The sequence below is a fragment of the Lonchura striata genome, chromosome 1 (assembly GCF_050655825.1).
Source record: "Lonchura striata isolate lonStrDom1 chromosome 1, ASM5065582v1, whole genome shotgun sequence".
NCBI lineage: Eukaryota > Metazoa > Chordata > Aves > Passeriformes > Estrildidae > Lonchura > Lonchura striata.
In genome coordinates, this window is record NC_140703.1 from 99,872,458 (window position 1) to 99,899,120 (window position 26,663).

The following is a 26,663-nucleotide window of genomic DNA, read 5'->3' on the forward strand; positions in this document are numbered from 1 at the left end:
GGCAGATTTCTTTCATTTATGTATCATTTTTAAGAAAACAACCTCTTCATATGTATGAAAGGTGAAATGAGTGTTCTCAATATGTCCTATAATAAATCTCCCTGGAAACATCCAAAATCTACCTCCCTCCCTCCCTCTAAATGATCCCACCTTCCCCACTAGGATTTCCTCAGAGGTTGGGTATAGGATGAAGGCATCCTAAGCCTGTACCTCCAGTCCTCTACTCTAGTTTTTTAGTGTTTCTATTTCCCCTTCCCTGTGAATATTCATGAACTAGCTTTCATAACTATTCCTGTCATCCTGAAGAAATTTAAATGGAAGCACATGTGACTTTTGCCATTTTCCTTTCTGTCCCAAGGATTGAAACAGCCACAGGGAAACTGCCCAGTATGTTATGAGAATCACTTGTCTGCAGTTTAGCAAAGTTTGTGAACTGGCAAGTTCTGGACCTGCCTAATGGCAAAATCTGGAAAAGAGCTTTTAGCTCAGCACATTTGGGAGAGAGGTCCTCCTGAAACCAAAAGAACTACAGATGTTCTTAGCTGAACTTAAATTCCGCTGGAACTGGTAATGCAGGCGTCTTACTCCCTCAGCTATAAGATACAGCCTCACTTTTTATCTGAAATGTTGACCTTGTAACTTCTTTGAAGTTACAAACAATAAGATCTAAAAGCCATTAGAATAACTCATTAATTATATATAATCAATGTGAAAAGAATAGAGCCTCCCTCTCAACAATAAAAATTCTCAGAGATAATACAAGGACATTGGTGACACTGTGATCTATATAGGACTCCAAATATGCCTGTAACTAAAACCTCCTTAAAGTACAGCCTGGGTTAAATAAACAAAGACTGATCATTGCAAGCAGCAGTGCTCAGCTGAGTTCAGTCACTGCATATCCTGCTGGATGAATATTCAAACAATGCATTGAGCCTCATGACCTTGGACTCTGCTAAAGAAAATTCCAGGAGACCATCAAGGTCTGATTCTCCACAATCTCCCTGGGCACAATCAGTATAGATTAATGACCTGAAAGAGTAATGTAAAAATCTGGAAGAAAATATAAACCATACTGAACTAGAGTTGTGAAAAAGTTAAATAGCCATATAGCAAATAGCCATAAAGCCACTTTGACAGATATGAAAACCACAGTAGGGGCAGGGTAGGAAAGGAAGGGAAGACTATAAAACTGCAGTATCAAATGACAGCACATAATATGACAAAGAAAAACTTCATAGAGAATGGACCTAAAACTGCATACACTGTGAAATTTTCCTGCTGTAGTCAAACTGGGGACCAAACTACATGAGAAAATAAGCCAAGAGTCAACAGTACTCTCTACTCAGAAGAGCTGTGATGCTTTACACATTGCTCAAGTACACTCACTATCTAGAAGAAAGAATGCAATGCATGAACAATGAGGGTGTAAAAGGTTGGGCTAAAGAACAGGAAGGGCAGACCTGTGCAGCCTTCTGAAGTGGCATGGTGTTACTCTGTATGGGCAGGAGCTTGAAGCCTTCTGATAATTCTGGTGATACTCTGCGTGTCGTGGCCATCTCTACTGCAACAAGCCCACAGAGCCAGCTCTGAAAATGCACTAAGGACAGACCAGTGGGTCACAGCCACAGAAACACTTCTTGCCTCCCAGCACACTGATGCACTGCTCCTTTGCTCTATTTGTCACAGCCCAGTGCCAGCTGTCTCAGAAGGACACAGACAGCTCGGAGTGTATGGGACGCCCACGCTGATACAACTGGTCACTGGCAGGCAGCAGAGCATGATTTTTCTTCCCACCCATCCCTGCCACTTCTGTGCTTACATCACTGCTGATCTGAGTATGACCACAGAAGAGTTAATTTTCTCCAAGACCACACCTTAGAAACACAGAATCATGGACTGGTTTCAGGTGGAAGGACCTTAAAGACCATGCTACCCACTACCACAGGCAGGGACACCTTTCACTAGAGCCAGTTGCTCAAACACCCACTCAACCTGGCCTTGAACACTTCCAGGAACAGGGCATGCATAGCTTTGCTGGATGACTTGTTCCAGTGCCTCATCAGTCTCGCAGTGAAAAATTCCTAACCCAAACGTATCCCCTTTCGCTTTAAAGCCATTCATCCTTGTGCTAGCAGGTACCCGAAGGTGTTATAAGATCTCTCCAGAGCCTTCTTTTCCCAGTCTGTTTGCACAGGAGAGGCAGTCCAGACTTTTGATCATTTTCATGGCCTTCTATGGACCCACTCCAACAGATCCACATCCTTATTTTGGGGGCCCCAAGAGCTGGATGCAGCACTCCAGGTGGGGTATCACAGGAGCAGAGTAGAGGGGGAGAAGCATTCCCTTCACCTGCCTAGGGTACTCCTACCCATGGTCTGGAAGAGCCACTTTGAAATGACAGCAAACAAAACAGGCACAAGAAGGAAAAACAAGAAAATAAAGAACACACACAAACGATGCCTGATTTCTTTTCATCTTCTGTATTCTATATTTATGGTGTAAGTAACATCCATACTTAATATTTCTAAAATATACTGTTAATAGATGAAGATGAGAAAGAGCAGAAATAACGAAGGCTGAGTATAATTTGCATCCAAGGATTTTGGAGACTAGAAGTATCATTGACTGACAAAATAGATAACTATTTCTGTAGAGATCTCTCCCTTTAAAACAGCACACAAGTCATTATAACTCAGCTACAGACAGTGTATGACATCCTTAACACTCAGAAAATATCTCCAAAAAAATAAACTTTCAGAATGTAAAAATTTCATTACTATAAACTTAAGTTTTCTTATTGTATTAAAGAATTTATATTAAATTTGAAGAGCATATTTACAGTAAATTTGAAGAGCTAGTGGTGAAGTTTACAAGGAAGTAAATACTCAACAGGGAAACAAACTTCTAATCACAAACTATTTTGTTGATAACAAAGAGCATTTTCTTTAGATCAGCCCAGTTCAAGAACAGGTTTCCTTAGAGCTTGGAGAACTGATTTGGAAGGGGAAAATTCCTTACTTCCAATCTATACATACTTGGCAGAAGAGACTGACACAGCTCCAAAAACAAAATGAATATCAAAACCAGTCAATTCAAACACCTTCATATTCCTACCTACAGATGCTGTCCAAGATACCTAACAACCTGCCCTCACATGCAGAGGCAAAGCACAATTTGCTTTTTCAAAGATCCTGAGTACCCAATGTAGGCTGAGCACACACTGGTGCATTTGGCACTCTAATTTCATATAAAAATAATTTCATCCACATTCTCCAAGGCTGCTCCAGGATGTGAATCCAATCAAGCTCAGTGAGTGCAGATAACCAACAGAGTGGTTCAAAATACACACACCTGATCCAAATTAAATTGATTATATTAATGCACATTCAGTGCTGGTTAACTGATTTTCTGATAATTCCCTTAATTTCAATAACAATGTGGTTTTACACATTTTCCACTTCTTCTCTTATATGTACTCAGTATTATTTAACCAATTCTATAATACTGATTTTCTGCCACATGAACAGAATTCCAAGACATCACCACAAATAAAACATGACCACATGTTATATATATTATTCACCATTTATAACAAAGAGTATGTATGCAATTTGTCAGTCTGAACAGCAAAAGAAGTACTAAATTAAGGAAAATATTATATTGTCATTGACACTCAACACATGAAATGGCTAACAATCAATAAAAATCATCTTGCAAGAAAAATAACTCTGAAATATGATCCAAAAAGTTTTAAGCCGCTCACTTACTAAATTAAGTACACATTTAAAATCAGCTATGAAAATCAAACTGCAAACCCAAATATGATTTAAAGATCTACTAATAAAAACATACAAAGGGTTATAACTCAAGATAATAGACAGCATATGACATCCTTAGCACTTGTGAAGTTTTCATAAAAGACCAAATAACAAACTCTGAGAATGTCAAAAGCACCTGAGGACAAAAGACAACTGAATAATTATTGGTTTTCTAATTTATTGTAATTTTAATGAAATTAAATGTGATTCACACATTTGTCTGTATTTTCCAGAAAAATTTACAGGTTTAGTGATAGTCCCAGTGACCTCTTTCCTTCTCTTTTCCTTGATTAAAGGAAAATTTGTTTCTCTAGATATCCACAGCTCATGTCTGCAGTTACATTTATTTTAGCAATGAGGCAAAGTTTTGATGTTTACCTACTCAAAACACACAAGAAAGCTTTGCCAAAGCTTTCTGATGAGAGCCCCCAGGTCACTTCAAATTAGTTACATTTTCCCTGGAAGTCTGTCCCTTATTCCTGAGGGCTGTTTGCAACCCACAATTATGTTACCCTAAAGAAATGAACTCCATCTCAAAGAGTTAAAGGTGAATATATTTTCACAAAAATAGACAATCCACAATCCACCTGAGCTCTGACACACAACAGGGGACCTCAGGGAAACCATGGACAGGGAATAGGAGATGACACCTCACCTACCCCTGTTATTAGCCAGGGAAGCATCAAGCATTTTGAATCATCTTAATGGAGCAGAACCCAATAAAGCAGATTGGAGTGTAAAAAAGATAATGAAGACACTGAATGAAGACTGAAAATATTTCAGATTAAACTAAAAGAGCCCTGGCCTTCTGAAGGCCCATGTTTATACAGATTGTGCTGAAGTGGGTGGAATTTTAATCATTTCATTGGCAGCTCACCATTAACAAAGCCAAATAAAACAACACCAAAAAAAGTCAACTGCAACAATTCCACATTTCCACACATATATAGAACCGTAACAAAGTAACTGTTATTTTTTGAATATTCCCACGATTCTGATCTGGATAAACTGACTTAAAGAAAGAAAAAAAGTAAATGGCATCCTTCTCTTTCAGGCTTAGCATTTTGGCAGTTGGTAAATTTAATCCCACATGAGAGGCCACCTCATAAGAACACAAAAATCAGAAACTTTTGATGATAAAATTGCTTGTGTAACTTTGACTGTAAACCCAAGTGGGAAGCAGTCATTAAGTAAGTACAGAATCATCACAATTTCTCTAGCATGATGCTCTACATGTTTTTTTTTCTGTAAATCTACACATAATAGCATTGTTGTTGGAAAAAGCAGTGGACACGTAACATGCAAAACCAGTCACATGCAAAGTCAAAAAGCACTTGTGAAAGTCGCATAATAGAAGTTACCAGTTATACAGACATTTCTTCCTCATACACAGAAAAGCATTAAGAATGTGAAGAGACAGCCAAACTAAATTTTCAGCTAAATTTGCTACATGGAGTACTTCTTCAGGAGAAGAAGACTTTTTCTCCTGAAGAAGACAGACTCAGGAGTTCCTCTGTGCCCTTTGGTCCTGCTGGCTCTTCTCCCATCCCAGGAGCAGGAGGACCCTGGTTCACATTAGACCTTCTCAGCCCACACCCTTTCTTCTTCACTTCCACATGAAGTAGAAGTTAGGCACACAGGAAGCAAGTTTTAACCTATTCAGGTGGCTCTGTGATGCCAGCAGATGGGGATCAGCTCCCCAGCACGTCCCTGTCCTAACGCAGCACTTAGGTGGAGATATGCTACACTCGCTTCTCAGTTTGCTGGGCAGTATTTGGTGAGCCAAAGCTCCCCCTTCTATGCTACAATAGCACTGAACAGGAAGATCTGAAGCTCATTTACTAAGTACAAGCCTAAAGAGGATTCTGGAGGAAAATATTATGCTCTAGAGCTTCCTCAGATGTGAGGCCAATAATCAATCTTAATGTTTGTCCAAATTTCACACATAAAATTCAGCCTGCCAAAGACAAATGTGGGAAACACTTTGTCCTTCATTTGAACACATACAAATTACTCATGCACAAATCTCTACAGGAATATATACATGTACAAGAAATATATTTGTAATGATATATGGATATTGTTCTTTCAAATCTTATGTTTTCAGCTGCATATTTGTGTCTGGTCTCAGCATGTATAAGTAAATATAAACTATAGTTATATGGAAACATCAAAATTAGAGGAATACAGAATATAATATTGTTTGTGTATAAAGAGACAAAATGATACATATCTTGTTGAACAACACGAACAACAACATGAACAACACGTCAACTGTCTGCCTCCAAAGTGTGGTAAGACATCTAAGAAAGCTATGTAATACCCCATACAAAAATGATGAAAAGTATTTTGTCACAAATACTATCCCATAAATTAATTCATGTGTTAATTGACCAGCTACAAACACATAACTGAACAATCATACATTGGAGCAAGTCAATGGAGCAACACACTTTCTAGATGAATGATGCTTACTCCTCTTGCCATATCAATGAGTGTCTCTATGAAGATTGCTTAAGCATGAAGTACTGAGTTATCTACAGAAAAAAGAACAGTGACATGAAGGGAGTCTCAAATTAAATAAGTCTGTGGATGTATGAAGTCTGGAAGGAGACAGATTGCATCTCATATAAAAGATTATCAAGACACTCATGCAGGGACATACTGGAGTCAGCCACAGCATTGCTTATGGAAGTGAAACACAGCAGTGATAGATGGGACAGCCTAAACAAATATGCTCACAAACCAAAATTTTCAAAATGTTCTTTAAAGAAATACAGTAAATATGAAACAGTGTCAAGTAAAAGTAAATCAGGTCCTTATCTCACCACTGCAGTTGATATTGTATTACAGCTTCCCAGCAGGTGGTCAGATTAGATTAGATAGGGTAAGATCTTATAAATACATTCCTCCCTGCTATGGGTAGGCAAATTAACTCTAAAAACAAACCCCCATCACAGACAGAAAGAAACAGTCAAGTTAAGACTGCAAGAGTCCTGACTGAAAACATCACACCACAGCTTTTTTTTAATTGAATAATACTTTTCATTTTATTAAAATAAACACGTGTTAGAAATGGCCCATCTGTTGTGATTCCCTGACAAAAAGTTATATTGCTTCAGTCCCAAAATAGGAACGAGGATACCCTCTATTTTTCCAGTATAAAAGAACACATTTCCCTCATGAGAATTACACGATCAACCCTAACTTTAAAGCTGAGTTATTTGTGACCTTTTCCTGTTAGGAAGGGCAGAGTGTTTACACATCTGTTGAAACATCGTATCATTTACACACTAATAGTTAACTGATTCCACAAGGTGTTAAGACATGTTTTAAATAAGACCACTACTAAAAAAGAAACTGTGGCAATTAATATCAGCATGCTGCTTGATAAAGCCTCATGTTTCTGGCCATAACAATCTTCTTGAAAAAAACAAAAAAAAAAACCAGAATTTGCTACAAAAATATCTGATTTTCTGATTAGAAATATTTTCCCCACAGACTAATGCCTTTTTTGCAAAACAATCAAAGCATAGCTATTTGAAGTTAGACACATTCTAGCAGGATAAATGCACCATAAATACTAATTAATTATTCATGTGAGCAACTCCCTCCTACTATGTCTATGAGCAGAACTGGAGCCCAGGATAAGAAATCAAACAAAAGCTGCCATTTTAGGGAGAGCCAACTGTATTCCTTTAGAATTAAAGTTTTTATTTTTCAAATAGTATAAAGAGATTCATCAATTAAGATTAAATATATTCTTCAGCTAATTCTAAGATCAAGTTGAATCTAAGATCAAGTTTAAAAGATTCAAAAATAAAAGTATGCACAATCTTACATTTAAATATTCACTCAAGATTGTAATTTTTCTTGTCCTGTTAATGGGATTGCATGTGTTTAGGAGAAAGGTATTCTGCAGGACACGGGGACACACACCCAAGGACAGCCAGGAATGTTCAGCTGCGCCACCACTGCTGCAGAGCAACCCAGCTGTGGCCGAGCCTGGACATGCAGAGCTGTCCCACAGGTCACAACTGCTGCACAGGGAAGGCTTCTACGTATTTGCCTCCAAAACAACAGATTTAGAGCTGGCAGAACAGGCTTCACTGCATCTGCCACTAGATCCTTTCTGCTCTCCTTTCAGATGTTTGTCCAGAAAAAGTTAAATCATTACTTTGATTCTTCTTGGTAATGGCTAACTACCAGGGCAAGGACTTCTGTGAAAGCCATCAGTGCCCTAACACAGCTGAAATATTGGAAAGAGGAGCTGCCTGTTCCACTCCAACTTCTCACTCAAAGATCTAATCAAGGCACTGAAATCCCCATCTCCAAGGACAAAAGAAAACAATTAATTCTTCTTCTCAATAATTCAGCAATAATTCAAGTCACACCTGAACTTGCATTTCCAAGTAAGATATTTGGCCTCCTAAACAGAGAAGGGTCTTCAGGTTGTGGTGGTTTTGTTGCATCTTTTTCTCCCTTTTTTTCCCCAGTACTACAAAGTGGCCACTGCAAAACCAATTTTTACTGAATTAAGTTTCTCTCTTATCAAAGAAAGTTCTCACAGAAGTAGTCCCTGGTTAGGGGAGGATGACAGCTCTTAAGGGCAGCAGGATCGAGATCAGGAACTGTAGCATGCCACCTTGGCTATAATATCCACCAGCTTCCTTCAGAGATGTAATTATGAGGTGGAAGCTTGACAGTCTGTCCCCAAAAAGGTACTGAATGAAGAACAGACACCCATCCAGATGAAGACAGTGGGGAGCTTTGGTGTGCACCTCTCCTTGTCAAAGGGCAGAGGTGCTGAAAAGGTAAATGCTGTGCTTGGCTCTGTGTCCCACAGGCTGCTGTGGTCCAGCACGGGGTATGGGCAGGAATGGGGCTCCAGGGAATGGAGCACTCCAGACTACTGTGTATGGCTGAAGGCTGTTTTACCCTCTCATAGAGAAATAATGGAGAAGGTATTTAGAGAAGCAGCTTGCTATTACTGCTGCTGACAGAGTAACAGTTCAGAAGTAGCTAAGTGGTCATAACAAACAGGTAAGAAACCCTAAAGTTCATGAATAGCAACACTGCAGGAGGCTCAGCACAACTATTACACATAAAAAACAGCAGCCACTTTCTTCTACATCCTCTGCACCTTCATTAAAGCACAGGCTTGCAAACTCAATGTTTTCATACCGAATTACAGAGCTAAGTTTCAAGGCAAACATATGTAAACACCCATTAGGTAAGTGTTAATAATTCACAGCAAGATGCCAGCTTGCCAGTAAGACATTTAACGGGCAAAGAAACCATTGCAAAAGGTCGGTGGAATAAACTGGATAACTTTCAAACAAAAGGAATTGCTTTCTGTATTAGTATTGTTCATAAAGACTTTATTTTGCTGCTCTTGAATTTTTTTTAAATAAAAGTGGTTTTGTTATAATATTTTTGCTAATGTTTATATTTGTGTACTTAAAATCACATATATAATCTCTTCCTTTTCTGATGATGATTCCTCTGCCTTTGCCAGCCAAAAGGGAAGAATTGGGCTGTATCAAGTGTCAACCAGACACCTGGATTCAGTTGCCTACCCTGTGGTGGTGGCAAACAGCTACCACAGTACTTGGGAAACTGGTTCATAAGTAGCACCATACCACACACTCAGAAGACTGATGGGGTAACAACAGCACTGCCCAGGGGCATTGAAAAAGATTGTAGGACACCTCCTGGGAAGAGGAATAAAACTGCCCCAGGGCAGGAGCTGTCAGAGTCCCAGCCAGGTTGGGACAGGAGACAAGTGAGGTGGTGAGCTATCCCTACATGGGCAGGAGATGAACTTGGTTTTATGCTTCACCTCTGGGTAATCTCACACATAAAGGTATCAAACTCCTTTCATAATACAAGCATGATCCAACACCACCCAAGTAAGCTATAACATGTGCTAATCCAAACAGACTTATTTCTGTAGAAATAAAAGCAGACTGATCCTTAAATACATTTGCTTTTAACTTTTTATTATTGTGATTTACCAGAATAGTAGGTTTTATTATATTTCTTAGCTTAGTCACTGTTGGACTGTGGCTGCACTATTTTGGGACCTCAACAGACTGTGTGGCACAGCCATACTGCATCAGTGTGTCAGTTTAGAGATCTTTACACCATGCCACACTGTACATCTACACACAGTCTCCAGGACACTGGGAAAATCTGATGCCTGTGGAAAGGGAGGCAGAAAGGTAACAAAGATCAGTATATGCAGTATTCCTCTTATCACTGACCCTTGTCTAGGAGCTAAAGGAAGCTGGTTTTATATACAAATCATCAATACACAGCCTTTTCAATACAAAACCCAAGTAGAAATCCTGTGCAGACTGCTTTCTTCTCAGTTGCTCTGGTATTCTCTTCCCTCACCTTTCCAATACAATGCTGCTCTGCTTACATTCATCCACAATGCACTGCTAAGGCATCTTGGCTTTGATGGTGCCACCTTTTTCTTTGTAGCATTCCATTTTATCTCAGCCTGTTATCACATGAAATATTAAACATTTTCCTTCCTACCTAGTCCCATGCTTTCCATCATCCTCATCTACTGCCTATGTTCATTCCACCATGTCAGGTCTCTGTCACCCAGTTTCCTGCACTGGGAACTTATCTCCTTTGCCCCTCATTTCTGAAAAAATTACCACGGAATATTATTATATTATATTAATTGTTGTTATTATTATAGTTTATTATCTTTATTAATGTCTTTTGTTATATTTACTATTATGCTTATTATGATAATATTGTCCCCATGGTTTAAGAATCTCTAAAACTTAGCAAGGCCAAACATTTGTTTGCTGAGTCCACTAAATATGACAAAACAGTCTCTGTACAAATCTTGGTGCAACTGTATCTATCATCTCTTATGTAAAATTTCTGGAAATAAAAGTCTCTTGTGTTTATACACCTTGTACAGTGATGTCCTAACCCATGAACAGGGTGCCAAGATAGTATGGTAATGTAAAAATCACCTCTGCAATGCAAGGCGACCTATGATGCAGGGATGCCCACACAAATTCTCTGGATTCTGCATGGATTTGCACACTGCTGGATGCCCATTTCTGTCCCTCAACCCCCCCACAGTCAGGGCAGAAACAACAGATACTCTTATCACTCACTTTTACTGTCTCATCCCTAATTTGGGCATAATCCAAATTTAAACCAGTTATCTAATGATCATTTCTCCAGGCTGTGTGGTTTCCAGAAATAACCAATGCTGCACCCCCTTCCCCCATCAGGGAAACACACCCAGCAGCAATTGCCAAACCCCACCCATGCCCCAGTGCCCTACTGTGCAGGGCCCTGTGGCACAGAGCCCTAGCCCTCAGAGCAGACACTTCCCACAGCCTTCCTGGATTAGCCACCAAACCCACAGGTGCACCTGCAGCTCGGGCTTTTCAAGCCTTGTCCCTCCCCAGTGCTTCAGTGAGCCACCCTCAGGCAGCTCCTAAGGACCAAGCAATCACCTGCCCACTGCTTCTGTCCCACTCCTTGGAAGTCGAAAGATAATCTAACAAGCATCTGAGCTGTGCATGTTGTAAATAAACTATATATTCTTACAGGGTGGATGTAGCCCTAATCCATAGTACCAGAGGAGGAAGAAGGAAAATGCAAAAACTTTCCTAATCCCTGCAGCAAAATCTGTAATTGATCCTTTTCCAAACTGAGCAAATTAATTTTTCCCTCAATGGTTTTGAGCACTGTCTCAACCCTTTTTATTCAAATATTTCCTAAAAAGCTGGGAAGAACAAAAGCAAAATCAGAAACAGGATATTTCCAGAGTTATCCTAATACAAAACATGGGAAAATATTTCTTAATTTCTTTCAAATTCAGTATGTTAGATCCTTTTCTACACATTGATGTTGCGCCAGTTGAACATAATTCACGAATTCCTCACTCTAAAGCAAAGGCAAAAGCTCTCCAGTTGCCTTTGGAAGCAAGGGACCTGCAGCTATTGGATCTCAGAACCACTCTTATGCCTCATAGTTCTGGAAACTCCTCCATAAGAGGTGTCTGAAGGAGCTGGGTAGAGACCCCAAAGCCATGTGAACGAGCACGGTGGTCCCCGGTGTGGCGGTGCAGGGAGCTGTGGAGCTGCTGTCCTGGCATGCAGAGCAATATCCCACTGAGTCACCGCAGTGACAGCCGCACACACGTCTGAGGAGCCCTGGCTCTACCCACCACAATCTTCACCCACCCAGCTTTGCAGTGTCTCATCTCCAGGAAACAGCATCTCAGAGCTGGGAGATGTTTCCTGACAAAACAAAAGAGGTGGACAATAAAACCTTGACTTACATTATTAAGAAATAATACATTTTGCATTATTTTTCTTTTCCCTGACATTGTATATTATATTGTATATTACAAAGTTTTATAAGTAACAGCTTTTTAGTAACCTGGACTCCAGATGTACTTAAATTATTGTGAAATGGTTAAATTAACATTTTTCCATGTGGTAATCATTCACAGCAGAAAAGGATCAGGACACAATGAGTATTTCCCATGCAAAAATATAACATAGTTTCCAAGTTTAGAAAGAAAGAAACAATATATGCATTAAATATAAATATATTTTACAGTCAAAACCTTTTGTCACAAAGGTTAAATAATTCCCCTGCAGTTCACAATTTCAAGCACCCCAAAGTACCTCTGGTTTTCTTTACCCTTATTGTGTTCCTAAACTCTTCTCCTTTCTCCCATCAAACATTTGCAGCCTGGCTTTCCCAGGCAACTACTCCTCAGAGGGAGTGTAATAATGTAGAGATGCAATTTCCAATTTCTCTCCTCCGGGGCTCAATTCCAAGCTTCATTAAGGTTTGACAAATAAATTAGAGCGCTTTGCCACTGCACAGAATAATCTTCACTTCTAAGGCAAGCCCTAGCAATTCAGTTGTTTATCCTGAAATATATCTATGACACTTTGAGTGTATCAACATTCAAAACCTTGAAACAACTAACCCAGTTCCATCTCACACCATGCTCACTGATCTACAGATCTCTGTTCAGTCATCCCAATCTTTCCAAAATCTTTCACACCTTTCCCTAGTAGGGCTTCTCTGCCAGAAAAGGCTGGGTTATAAAATAACCAAAATAGTAAAAAAAAACCAAACCAAAACAAAAAAAAAAAAAACCCAACAACAACAACAACAAAAAAAAAACACCAAACCTTTGGACCTGATGGGAGGTCCCATTACAGTTCCCACATGCTGCTTTTTCTGTGTCCTTGACAGTTCAGCAGCTGCTCCTGATGCACCAACACCCTCAGGACTCAAACTTGGAAGCAAATCTCTTCCCCTGCTCTTCTGGCCCTTTATCACTGGCTCTAATGCCATGCAAACTCCTTTTTGCTTTTCTGTTTTCAGCCTTCTCTAGCCTTGGATTTTCTTTCAAGAGGGGTCAGCAGGCAAGCCCCTCTGCAGTTCACCCTGCTATGTACCTTCTACAGAAATCCTCACATTCTCCTTGGGAATATCCTAACAAATTGCTCCCTTCCAGCTTTGCTTTGATTTGGCCCAGATGTTGACAACCATATTTTTCCTTTCCCATTGGCTTCCACTCCACCTCCATCTGTCTGAGTCAGATCCAGCACAAGAGGCCAGTCACCCTCTTGCAGAACAATATGGTTATTAAATGCCTTCATCTCAGCTAAGGGAGTGTATTACAAAAAACTGTAAGGAAGCCAGAAATAAAGAATTCACTGCAGTAATCTCATTCTTTTCAACCATAATTCAAGTTAATTCATCTTAAGCTGCTATCTTCAGCTCAAAAAAGTTCTAGTTAAATCTCATGCTGAATGCCAAGTCCAAGTATCCAAGTAGATGGATTTGGTCCAAAAAAAGGGTCTCCAAGAGCTCAAACTGCTTAGGAAAGGTGTCCTGCCACCTGAGACCATGGCTACCACAACTGCAGTATGGCCATGAAAATAAGCTCACTGCTCCTCCCAGCATTTCTATTCTCATGGCTCAACAGCTCTTCAACCTGCCAGGTGATGAGAGTTCTCTCTCTTTCCTACTCCATCATCAGGATTCAGCAGCTTTGGCAGAAAAGTGTGTGTTTGTGGAGCACAGGCACTAAGGATCATGCCCTGTTATCTCCACCCACTCCTCTTGCAGTGGCACCTCACTGTCTCTGCAGGGCTGTAGCCTTCAGCAGCCTGTCAGGATAAGGGAAGGATTTCCCTGGTTGGAAGCAAAATGATATCTAGTTTCCAGCCAGTTTGTCAGACAGATTCCCAAACAACCATGCCTTCAAACCTGAGAGCTTTGCTTAAAAAGGACTTCCAGAGAGGAAGCTCTGACAAATATAGCAGTGCAGCCTAACTCCCTCCCTGAGAGTCCCCTCCAGGCCAGCTATCACACAACATAAGTTACCAAAGAACAGCAGATATTCTCTTTTTAATTCTGGCACTAATGCCAGACCCCACATTCTACAGCAATGAGAATTTCCATTTACCATCTGATCAGCTGGATGCTACCAGTTTAAAGAGCTAAAGTGCACACATTTGAACTTCAACACCAGATGTATTTCTAAAAGAAAAAAAAGCAGGTATGCTATCACTAGCAGAAAACAACCAACAATAGTAGAGGCAAATATAATTTAGCAAGTTGTGCTAAAGCACATATCTATCATCACAAAACAAGCACAAACAAAGCATGAACATTTGGAACAGCAACAGCTGAAAGTGCTACTAAAATTAAAAACTGCACAAGGAAACATGAACAAGGCTTAAGACCCCTTTACTGCTTAAAAAACAGTATTCAGTTGTGTGGAAGACCTCAGCATTACAGTCCTTCTCTGAGAAGGAAGGAGAAAGAAAGAAGGCTCTAATTACAATAACAAAAAGTTAACAATACAGAAGATCTAGAATAAGATTTCAAAACCTATCCAAAAAATCTATGAACTCAAGGTTCATCTTCAAAAGTGATCCAAAAGCTTCAGAAAATCTCATTGCAGAGATGATGGTGAGAAGTATTCAGGGAGCACCAAGTATTGTGGCAGCCAGGACAGACCATGCACCGCTGGCTCCAACAGCAGCCTTTCATCTGACTGAACCACACTGAGGTGGTGCACCAAGCAGAGCCACAATGTGCTGAGCCACGTCATGACATGACCACCTTGGGCTCAGAACTCCCTGCAGTAAACCACGACATCACATCATGAGCAAGACACGGCAGGGACACCCAAGGAGAAGGCAAAGCTCTCCTCTGCCCAGCAGTGGTGGCACTTCAGTGGCAATCATGCTTTCCAGTCTAGCTGATATTCATTTAGCTACTCATTCATCACTCTGTGTTGTCTTCTGCCCTTCCTTATCCTCTTCTATTTGAACCACACAGCTGGAATCACCTTTTCCTCCTCTTATGTTCTTGTCCACGAAGGAAAAAAGTACTTACCAACCCTGCAAACACTTATGGGTCCAAGCTATCAAAGCTTTGTTTTACTGTGGCTAAGATCCTTCTGCCAGCCCATTTTCATACTCGATACTGGAGGCTGCACCTGCTTGACAAAACCTCTGCCAGCTAAATGAAAACTTAATAAACAAAATAATTTCTCAAGAGCAAGGAAAAGACACACAGGTCTGATATTGATCAACATTCTTCAGAAGCTCAAAGAAGCCCACTGCTGCATTGTAAACAGCAGCAAATTATGACCTGAGCTCCTTTTAAATAGCAGAATGGAAGCATTTATTTCAGCAAGCCAATTTGGTACCAGCTTTTTCCAGGCCGTGTGGCCCCATCTGCCTATTCCAGTTCAGTTTAGCTTTGACTGATCCCAGTTATATAACTGTACCCTTAAGCTCATAAATCGCAAGGTCAGTATCAGGTTAAACTCTTGCTGTGTAAGACAATATAGGCAAATTCTGAACAGTCCCACTGCCACACCTATTTTTCTGTGTATCTGATGCAATTCCCAGCTCAAAGCTTGGCACGAGATTTCCTTTCCTTCTTGCACACCTCTTCAATTTTTTTTCCTTCTTCCATTTCTCTCACAAATTATTTTTACATTTATAATGCAAGATGACAAAAATTAAAGTTAGAAAAGCTAAATTGACAGCAATGCTTCTGTACCATCGTTTTATTACAGGCATTGAAGCAGCACCTCATATGGCCTGTCATGAGCACACTGAATTACCATGATGTGGTAGGAAAAGTTAAGGGTGTTCTGCCAAATGTTCAATATCTTTAAACGTAAACAACCCACAAAAACCGACAATGCTCAATGTCAGAACAAGTCTGTCCTAACAACATGCTGTCCTAAAGGTGTAAGCCCTTCTTAGCCCTGGGCTCCCTGGTGCTAGAAGAAGCAGGCTGGCTTGGTTAAATGAGGTGGCAGGAAACCAACCTGGCAAGTAGTTACTGAAAATTCCCTGCCAAATCCCTGCTGAAGTTCTGCTAGGGCACTGTCTAGCTGCCTCTGCAAAACACTTGAATTTCAGAAGGATTTGGTTGGGATTTGTTTTGAATTTTACTGACACATTTAAAGAGCTATCCTGGCTTTCTTTGCATCTATAGGAGTAGAGTAAGAGTAGGATATGCCTCACATAGTAGAAACACACCAACAGCTTTGGAGAATGATTGAACAAAAGAAATTACTTTTCCTACAAGACTGCTTCCAATGCTGGTGCTGGTGAGCATCATAATTTCTTCAATTCAGCAACTTTTGTCCCATCAAAGGTATGTTGTAGCATAAGGAAGAACAGGAGTTTTCATTCTACTGTGGGAAGAAATGAGTCACAGAATCACAGAAAATATTAGATCAGAAAGGACCTCTGCAGGTCATCTGGTTCAATCTTCTACTCAAAGCTGGGTCTCATCTTCAAAGTTTGATTGAATCCTTTGGGCCTTGACCTGTCAAGGGATGAAAATTTCCAAGAACAGAGATTCCACAGCCTCTCTTGGGGAACCATTTCAATAGTTAACCACTCCTGCTGTGAATGCTTTTTTACTTAGATCTACTCAAAATTCCTTTTGCTGCAACTTGTGACTGTCATTGTGCAACTCTCACAATATCCAGGTGCACCTTTTCCTTAGTCCCCATGTAGGTAGCAAAAGTGGATTTTCCTTCCCCCTTATTCTTCTTCAGGCTGAAACAAATCTCATCCTTTTCTTGTTCATTAAGCACTCTCATCCCTTAACTGTCCTGATGGTCCTCCACTCCATTTGCTCCAGTTTGTAAACATCTCCCTTGTACAAAGAGTGCAGATGGGGCCTCACATCTGAAGTTCCTTCCCTTGACCTACCTGTTACCTTTCTGCTCATGCAGCCCAGCATGCAGCTATCCTGCTCTCCACATTACACACCGTCCACAGCTCACTAAATGAGTTAGGTGAACTTGTTTTCCTCTGGTCCATGTGAGGTGCTGTAATTTATCTGCATTTGGGCTAAAAAACAGGCAGGAGGCTCTGTTATACAATTTACTACAAGAACAAAAAGTATGTATACCTGTTATATTCACTCTGCCTCTGTTCAGGAGAGATGAAACAGAAAGGTGCCATCTGAGCCTTGGCAGGGTGAGGAAATCATATGTGCTCATACCTCAAGCAGAGAAAAGCACTGAGAAGCATTTGGACAGTGTGCCAGATATTTAAAATATGCAATTTTGGCTGCTAATTATATTGTATTCCTTTAGTGAATACAGATTTAAGGCACTTTATCTCTGAAATAAGTAAAACTTCTAATTGTGCCTATTTAAGTAACTTGGCTGCCTCATTCTACTGGTTTGTTATGGTTCAGTACCCACTCCCTGGCAGAGCCCACTCTGTGTAGCATTTCTAAGTCCACTGCCCCCTTCTAAAGACCTCTAAGACATGTCCTTGTGGTGTGCTGGAACAAAAGCTGTCACTGGATGCAGACACAAACACATGCTTGAGAAACAGTAGTGAAGCAATGAGCAAGAGGCACACCATATTTTGTCAGTAGGAATGTTATGAAACAGCCACAGGAAAACTCAACCATATTTTTCTAATTTATGATAGAGTAGATAGGGTCTTATTTTGGAGCATGAAAATGTAATTTATCCCAATCCCTCTTTCCCCACCACCCCTTTCAAATAGTAGTATGCACTGTCATCAAATTAAATTAACAGTTAAATAGAACTGATTTCAAACCAGGACATTATGAGGATTTAACCTTCCTATACACACATACACTTTCAAAAGGAATTGTGGTGATGAGATTGAGAGCAAAATATTACCCAGAATCCTTTTAAGACTGAAGACAAGGGAAAGAGAAAAGGGATTGATTATGGTTTAAGAAGGATTAATATGAAATATGAACAATCAAAATAACAATATTTGAGAAGTGATAGCAGATGTGTCAATTCACATTCTTTAGCTTCTCCCATTTCACATAATTGTTAGCTGGCCCCAGAGCCTCATAGCACTGTATAAAGAAACAATTGCACATCTTCTAAAAACAGAAGATGGTGAGATCTCTTAAACAGCTTGCCCAAAGACCCTATTGTGCCAAAATTTTTATGGGTTTATTCAATAAATTAAAAGGAATACCTCCTATGGGAAGCAAAAGACATAACAGAACTGAAAACATTTCCTGTAGGAAGAGTATTTTTAAATTTTACACAGAGAGGCAAATGAAAACTGAACACAGCACAGCCAACTGGTTTCTCACCACATTAGTCTCAGTAGGGTGCTCCTCAACTGAAATTACCCTTTGGAAAAAAAATGAAAAAGTTAGTGCTCAGAAACTATCTTGCCATATTACAACAGTGGCAGAAAACAAAAGGATAAAGTAAATAAAATCTGAAAATAGAAATGGAAATTTTGCATTAGTCTTCCTCTTGCAAAATCAGCTATATGTGCTCAGTAGACGTACAGTTCCATCACTGAAAATCAAGTCCAGGCTAATTCCAAGACAATGCAAAAGAAATCTAATTGCATTAAAAAACCTAAAACTAAATCTTTCCTTTGTTAGAAAGGTCTGCAACATACTTTGTACTTTGCTGAAAACCAGTTTGTCCAATTATGAGTAAAGTATTTATTAACATTTGACTTGGCCAATCCAAATAGTAGGCAACAGCTACAGTAAAGCAGTTTTTTTGTTTTGGTTTTTTTTTTTTTTTTTTTTCCATTATGAATTTCAGGTCATGAAAGCAACAAGACATAGTATCTTCTTTTTTAATTTTTGGCAGGGAGGATAAAGAAAGATACGCATAACAAGGTATATTAGAAATGGATAAAAGATAAGCCAAACTTAAAAAGGTCCAAGTGTGTGGAACAGGAACTCAGAACGTAAAAGGAGAGAAAGAGAAAAGCAAGTTCCCAGCAGCCATGAGAAGAGTTTGTGCATTAGACTGACAGCTCATGTGCCTCCTCACTAAGTGGAGTGCTCAAAAATCTCTTTCTGACCTTACACACTCAGAGTCCTCACAGGTAAATAGTGTAAGTCAGAAGGTCTTTGAGAGGATACAGATGAGATGAAGTAGGAAGGTCCAGAAAAGACAGTTCTGGTTTCATAACTGGGGATGCTGTTCCCATAGCCAGGACTGTGAGGATGATGACCCAGGGATGACAGCTTTAGGGTGTGAAACTAATGCTTGGTTTTATGAGCCAGAGACACAGTACCTAACCTACTTAGGTCCAAAAACACTAACATGTGGTACCAAACATCTGGTTCCAGTACAACAATGTGGCAAGCGCCAGGCACTGTAAGCTCATCAAATCCTTCAAAAACACTCTCTACTCTCCCGGGGATTTAATAATTCTTAGCTGACAACTGGAGTGGAAAAAACATGTAACTTGAAATAGCCAGTCTGTGCACATCTAGGAAAAACTAAAATTCAACCAGAAAGCCTCCACATACGTTTCCATTGACATGTATTATTGTTACAGGATAAGAAAAGATTAAAAAAATAGAAATTATTTTGAACAAGCACAGCTTGAAAATTTGTACACAATAACTGATACAAAAGTTTTCAAGTGAGGTGAAGAAAGTAAATTCCTAGGAATTAATGGTAACTAAAGGCTTTGCTTCCTGATAGTTTGGTTTGATTAGCAGTCACCAGCCAAAAGGAAGGCACATATTTGAGTACTTTGTTGAAGTCTGAAAGCTCAGTACCTTCCAAAATTGGCCAATGAGTTGCAAAATCAAATGAAGTCTGAACCTTGCTCTGAACCTCCTTATTGCTCTCCTTCCTGTTTCTACAAGTTGAATGGAATATTTGGCCTCTTTGCCCACAATCCAGACTCCTAGTTCAGTTAGCAACCAGTGGAACCCAGGATGCACAAAAGTTACATTTTAAAATGTTAGCTTAGTTCTAGTGGTGCTTATGCTTTCAAATACTGTGCCACATAGCCAGAGAATCAAATATGAGCAGAGTCATATAATGTTTAAGGAGACTAAGACAGCATTGCCATTATAATTTTGATTTTTAGTACCTATTTTACATTAAGATTTCAACTCTACAACTCTGACACTAATACACTGAAGTTACTACTGTGACATCATGACTTCAGCCCTACTTGCTCAGAACTCCCAGCTGGTTTCAATTATTGTATTTTCATCTGGAAGGAAAAAACAAATCACCCATACAGGCTTAATACCTGGACAGCCTTAATACTTACACAGCTAGAACACTGCAGAAGAGACTTCTGAAATGTTCTTCACCTGCAAGCTGTCACAACTGTAGTTCTTTTCATGCAATAGATTCTGCAAAACTAAATGTGCTTCAACTCCACCATGAATTCAAGACAGCAGTCTGGGTTGTTAATATTTTAGAGGTTACTCAGAATTACTTTTCAGTCTCATTTCTATTATTTTCACAAGTTTCTTTCCCATTACTTAAGCAATGCACACTTGAAAAATTCTTTCTGTACTACCCATCAACCCCCATATTCTCATCCAATGTCTTCAGACGTAATTTAGTTGAGAATGGGAAGAGTCCACTTGCCAAAATCGGAAATACTGAGTATACTTAGTTACTTTTAATTGCATTCCTGTCATGAGAGACCCACAACATTCCTGCCCACCCAATTTTGTAATTATAGAACACTTACAACATTGAATGGAACAGACTCAGGCTGAGACTAATCTGTATGTCCAGTGGTTTGGAATATCTTAGGGAAGAAAATAAAGCAGAACAGTGCTTTTTATATATATCTTCTCCAGAGCAGAGCAGCTCACTGGTAAATACCAGCACATGCAGTTTTTAGTTTTAAAAAAAAAAAAGAAAAAATCTTCCAAAGTACAGTTCTCACACATGTCCTTAAAAAGCCTCCTCAAAAGAAAAAAAAATGCAAGTTATAGATTTAAATGCTAGACCCCCATTTTGCTTCCAGGACAGTTGATCAGAGCTCTGCGAATGGATATGTTCCAACATGTCTTCTATCCAAACAGCAAAATCTCTGGGTTGGGTATCAAGGTGCTTGATAATTTTGTGAGACACTATGCTCACAATTGATGTCCACCGAACCTTCACTGGCACAGCTTGAGGCCATTTCTTCTTGTCCTGTCACTGGCTGCTTGAGAGAAGAGAGGACAGAGGACCTCCACTTGCTACAAGGAAAGATAGAATCTACACTGCCTTCCCAAGGAATTTAAACTCTTAAAGTATCAAGCCAGTGAATTTACCAAAGCTGACCTCCCAAGGCACCTGTCAGCTGAAACCTGTGCTGTGAACATTCACTACTGATAGCCATGCTATAAAACAATTCAGTTAAACTAATGTTATTCTGGTAGTGCAGATTAGATTCTCAACATCATTGCAGCTCATCACAGCTTGGCCAGCCAGCAGTGCAAAAGATATTTGAACAAATCCTGGCTTCTCTCCCAAACCCGGGGATGAACCAGGGCAACTTTCCCTCCCATGCCATGGAAAACTCCTGCTGTAGTGCTCAACAGAAAGCTGGGCAAGCAAGTAGACCACAGGATAAGTCAGGAGGAGGAGGAGGAGGAGGAGGAGGATAAGGAGGATGATGATGATGATGATGATGATGATGATGATGATGATGATGATGATGATGTGTGTGGAAGGGCTGAGTCGTCCACCCGCAGCAACCCCATTTCATTGAGAAGCAAATTGCAAGCTAAGGATGCTGCCCCCTCTCTCCCGGGGCCAAGCATGCAGGTGGGAAGGCTGCAGATGTTATGCTGCATTACTTTAAAATCAGCTCTCCCCCCAAAAAAATCATATTAGTTTGAGATGATAATGTTTAACTAGTTAGTAACACACAGATTATAACAGCAAAATAATCAGGCCATCTAAATTTAAGTGCGTAGATTCGACACAACAAACAGATTACTCGGATACGTTCCCATGATTCACCGTATTTTTTATCCACTTGCTGTGGCTTTCCATTACCATCTTTAAGACAGAAAAAAAAAAAAAGCAGAAGGGTTACTACATCTTGAGACTTCACACAGATCTATTAACCTGGAGCTATTCTCGTCCCAGCAAATGCATTTCAGTCAGTCAGTCAGTGTAAACACTTGCATCCTTAACTCTACAGGTCTTCTCAGGTATGTTAGCATAAATGTATGACAAATTTTGACAGAATTAAGGCATTAAGGTATTTCTACCATCTTGTCCATGATATTTAGCTTACTTAGAGACTCACTTGAGCATATTAAACACTTAATGAAAGCATAATAGGCTTAATTTTGCAAGTGAAAGTGAATTTTCTTTAAGGAAAATGGCATAAAAGGACAGCTGATATCAGATGGGAATTAAGGATAAATGCTTTTTTTCCCTTATTAAAAATCCCCCTTGGCTTTGTCCTGCTGAAACCACTGGAAAAGTTGCTGATTTCCACAGACCCAGGAAGAGTTGTTTTTTTTTTTTAAATTTAAGCATCTTATATACACAACCAGAAAATAGAAAGGTGAAAGAATTCTTGTCAGAGAAGTAAAGTTCTGCCCAAAAATAATCTTTATAGTTGTAAAAATGTTTTTGTGAAGAAAACAATGTGTCAGAAAAGAGCTGCCAGGTCACTGGACAGTGAGAGACGCATCTGTCAGATGATGCTTCACATTCAAAAATCCGTGGACCTAAGAATACAGGGCAAACACATTTAGATATGACCTGCTGCTGAAATTGGAAATCCCCTGTGCATTCAGGCATTCCATTAAAAATTATTTATGAATGGTGGCATGAATTTAGCAGCAACCTTTCTCTCCCTAGGCCAGTAGACAGGCTTGTCATATAAAATGCAGAAATCAAAGAATTACGATGAAAAAAAGGTAAAATAAGCAAATCTATTTTATGCTCCTGGCATCATTACAAAGCTAATATGGACACTGTGGCCTCATATACAGAAATTCCAGATCAGTGGGGCTGATGCTTTAAACATTCCTGTTTTAAAATCTGACCAGAGCTGGGCCAGGTGCCCCTAGCCCTGCAGCCCCAAGGCACCAGATGTTCATGCAGTGCAGGCTGCAAACCCCACCTTCAACAAGCCCCTCTGGGTGCCACCACACTGATCCAGCCTGGGACAGGTGCAGGGGGCCCGGCCAGAAGTTATAATTTTGAAGGGGTTCTGAAGGGAACTTCCATGGCATCTTTACTTTACTTTTCTCCTTTAAAGATTAAGGTAGTGGGGGAGAAAATAATTCCCACACATCTCTCCTAATGCCCTCCCCTGTTGCTTCCATAGTGGATCTAGAACAATATTTCCTAAAAAGGGCAATTATACTGAAAGTGTTGGAATGAAGGCAAAGAAAACTGATTTTACAATGAACATTAATTTTATTCCCAACATACAGCATGGGAATTTTTAAGTACTACAACTTTCAATGTTCATTTTCATTAGGTAGTCATCTATTCAGTTGTCTTTTACAGCCCAGTAAATTCATTACTGTGATGTATTTTATTTCCTAAGTTGAATAGAAATGGAACTACAGATTTCCTACTGAGAAAACAATAACTTGAATAATGGGACTTTTAAAAGTTATAATATTATAAACTGTTACTTCTTTTTTACCCAAAAAAATGTGGGTTTTTCCACCACCTCAAGCACACTTGCTTTGCCGCAGGCAGAATGAAGCTGTAGAGACAAGAAAATCCTTCACGTACAAAAAATTAATAGTTTCAAATAAACACTAAATAGGAAGCAAACAACTAAATTCTTTATTAATAATGCTATTTTATAATGAGACCAGACTCAATGACCATTAGGATGCATCCCTAAAATAATAGGGGGGAAAAAAGAAAAATTATGTATGAAGAGTTTCTTCTAAAATATAAATTAATGTAATTTGTACATGTCTTTGCTGAACAACTAAGTTCATATTTGTATAATGTCTTGAAAATAGTAACTCTGAAACTAGTGACTATCAGGTTAAATGATAACTGACATAAAATGCTACCAATTCACAATGACAACACTCACCCATTGCAGAAGGCCAGCACACCCTGCTCCTGACATAACAGCCTCACCACTATGACTACTGGGACAATGACATTCCTCCCAAAAAAAAAAAAAAGGTTGACTATTTAAAAATGCTAGACACACACCAAATTAAGAAAGAACCCAGTACTTTGCAATATGCAGTCTGAAGATGTGTTGTGCTGTGCTGTGCTGTGTGTTTTGACACACACCACATCTGAAAAAAACGCCCAAGTGTCCACCACCATAGATTCAATGAAAAAAGGAAGAGCTGCTTAGATTTACATATCAGAAGCCATGCTGTGAGTCTTGAAGTCAGACAGGAAACTCTGCACAGGAAAACCTATGTGTGTTATACTTTTTGATAGACCTTATAACATCATAAGTGGATAAACAGAAAACTTACCCTAATTAGTGTGATCACCTATTATCTCACTGTCTACTGGAGGTTTTTGTCCTTAATTAGTGTGATCACCTATTTTCTCACTGTTCACTGATGCTACAAATCCAACAAAGTTCTTTGACACCATGAATTTTTAACCATCTTAAAATTCAAGCATCAAGATGAAGTATTACTTAAGAGTAACTTCTGATTACAAGACTTCATAATAATCCATTTTTAAAAACTGCTGAGATTCTTCACCACCTCTTTCAACATTAGCCAGTGTCATGCCTGAAGTTGCCACTCACATGTTGACACTTAATTGGCAGACATTAACAACTTTTATACTCCAAGCAAACAGGGAGATACGGGAGCTCAGGGTAAGATGCAGCCTTTGCCCATGAAAACTACATTTTGTAATCTTGTGCTATCATGATGCCTAGTTTGGTTTTGATCTCCTATTGCTGTGTACAGTAATCATTTTACAAGGACTTCCACATCCCACTGCAATAAAGGGGCTGTTTTATTGACGTATCTAATTATTACCAACTATTTATAATAAGTTCATCTGAAATGGAAATGGAAATGCTGCTTTCTGATCCCAGTTCTCCAAAAGGCACTACTAAACAGTTAAGCGGGAAACCTCATCACCATGAACAGGATGGAGAATTTCTCAAAACAAAAAAATTCCTTCTTCTTCTGCTACAAAGGGCTCAGCATAACCAACTCGATGAGCAATTGCTGCCAGGAAACAATGCCACATTTTTTGAAAACATTCATCCGCATGGTATGGTATCTGCAGCCCAACATCGATGACATCCAAGTTAAATGAATAAGTATTTGCATTGCGAAGTTGGATTTGTCTTGGAATACAACTGCTCTTCATGTGGTTCGGACATGTGCGTTTTTCAAATAAATCACAACTCATTTTGCTATTAAAAATAATTTGTCTATCTTGTTAGAAGCCATCACATGCTTCAATTTAAGAGGCGTGAAACTGGGAGGGGAAAGTTTTACAGGCCTGGGACAACTACGCATGAAACCCGTCGAGGGAGCCTCAAACATCCGAGCCTCCCGGCACCAACACCCACGGCGGCCTCGACGGCCCCGCCGCCCGGGGCGGACCCGCGCGGGGTCTCGCCGCGCCGCGCACCCACCACCGGCTGGGCGCTGCCGGAGCCGCGCGGGGCAGCCCCGCCGGGGCGGGCGGCGGCGCAAAACGGGGACGGGGACGAGGGCGGCGCGGCGGGTGCCCGTCCCCCGGGGGCGGGCGTGCCTACCTCGGATTTCCACACGACGTAGGCGGCGGGGCGAGGCTCGGGCGGCGAGAGCTGCCCCTTCCTTTGCTGCAGCCAGCGCCGGGGCGAGGAGAAGATGCTGTTGGCGGGGCTGGCGGTGCCGCTCAGCGCCAGGGCCGAGGGGGTGCGCGCCAGGAAGGGCAGCTCGCAGCCGGGACTCCGCTTCCCGCGGAGGCTCTCATCGTCAAAGAGAGCACTGCCCGGCGGCGACCGCTCCAGTGGGGTGCAGGGGGTGGAGAAGGAGGCGCCGTGGTGCGGCGGGGCGCCCCGAGGACCGCGGCGCTCCCCCGGGGGGCTGCCGGCGGCCCGCGCCCGCGGCGCCCGCCCCGCGCCCTCGCCGTCCTCCCGGCCGCCGCCGATGATGGCGGGGTCGAGGCTGCGCGTCTGGCGGAGCCTCCGCTTGGAGAGGCTCTTGGCGGCGGCGGGGGCGGCGGCGGCCGGGGAGGAGCAGGAGAAGACGCTGCTCAGCAGGCTCTGCGCCGACATCGCGGCGGGCGCTGCCCCGGGCACGGCGGAGCGGCCGGGGGTCCTGCCTGGGCTCTCGCTGCCTCTGTCTCCAGCCCCCGCCAGGGCGGCGCGGAGCGGCCCTCGGGGCGTCCCCCCCGGCCGGGCTCAGCCCCCGGCAGCGCGGCCCGACGGCGGCACCGCGGGGCTCATGGCGGCGTCCGGCGCTGGGGCTGCTCCGGGGCTGCCGCCGGCGCGGTCACTTTGCTGGGAGGGAGAGGGAGGGAAAAAAAAAAAAAAAAAAAGTTACGAGAGAAAAGGGGAGGGAAAACGGCAGCAGCGGAGCTTTTAT

General features: G+C 41.0%; 1 protein-coding gene across 2 annotated transcripts in view; it reads right to left on the reverse strand.

The window, feature by feature from the left end:
• Positions 1-26,403, reverse strand: part of ARHGAP6 (Rho GTPase activating protein 6) — a 308,982-nt gene extending 282,579 nt beyond the window's left edge. The window contains exon 1 of one of the 2 annotated variants that reach the window (XM_085584543.1): positions 25,850-26,403. In XM_085584543.1, coding sequence (XP_085440669.1) covers positions 25,850-26,353 — 504 coding nt within the window. In that variant the 5' untranslated portion in view covers positions 26,354-26,403. The remainder of the gene's footprint in view (positions 1-25,849) is intronic. The other variant, XM_085584540.1, reaches the window with a different exon arrangement.
• Between the last annotated feature and the right edge of the window lie 260 nt (positions 26,404-26,663).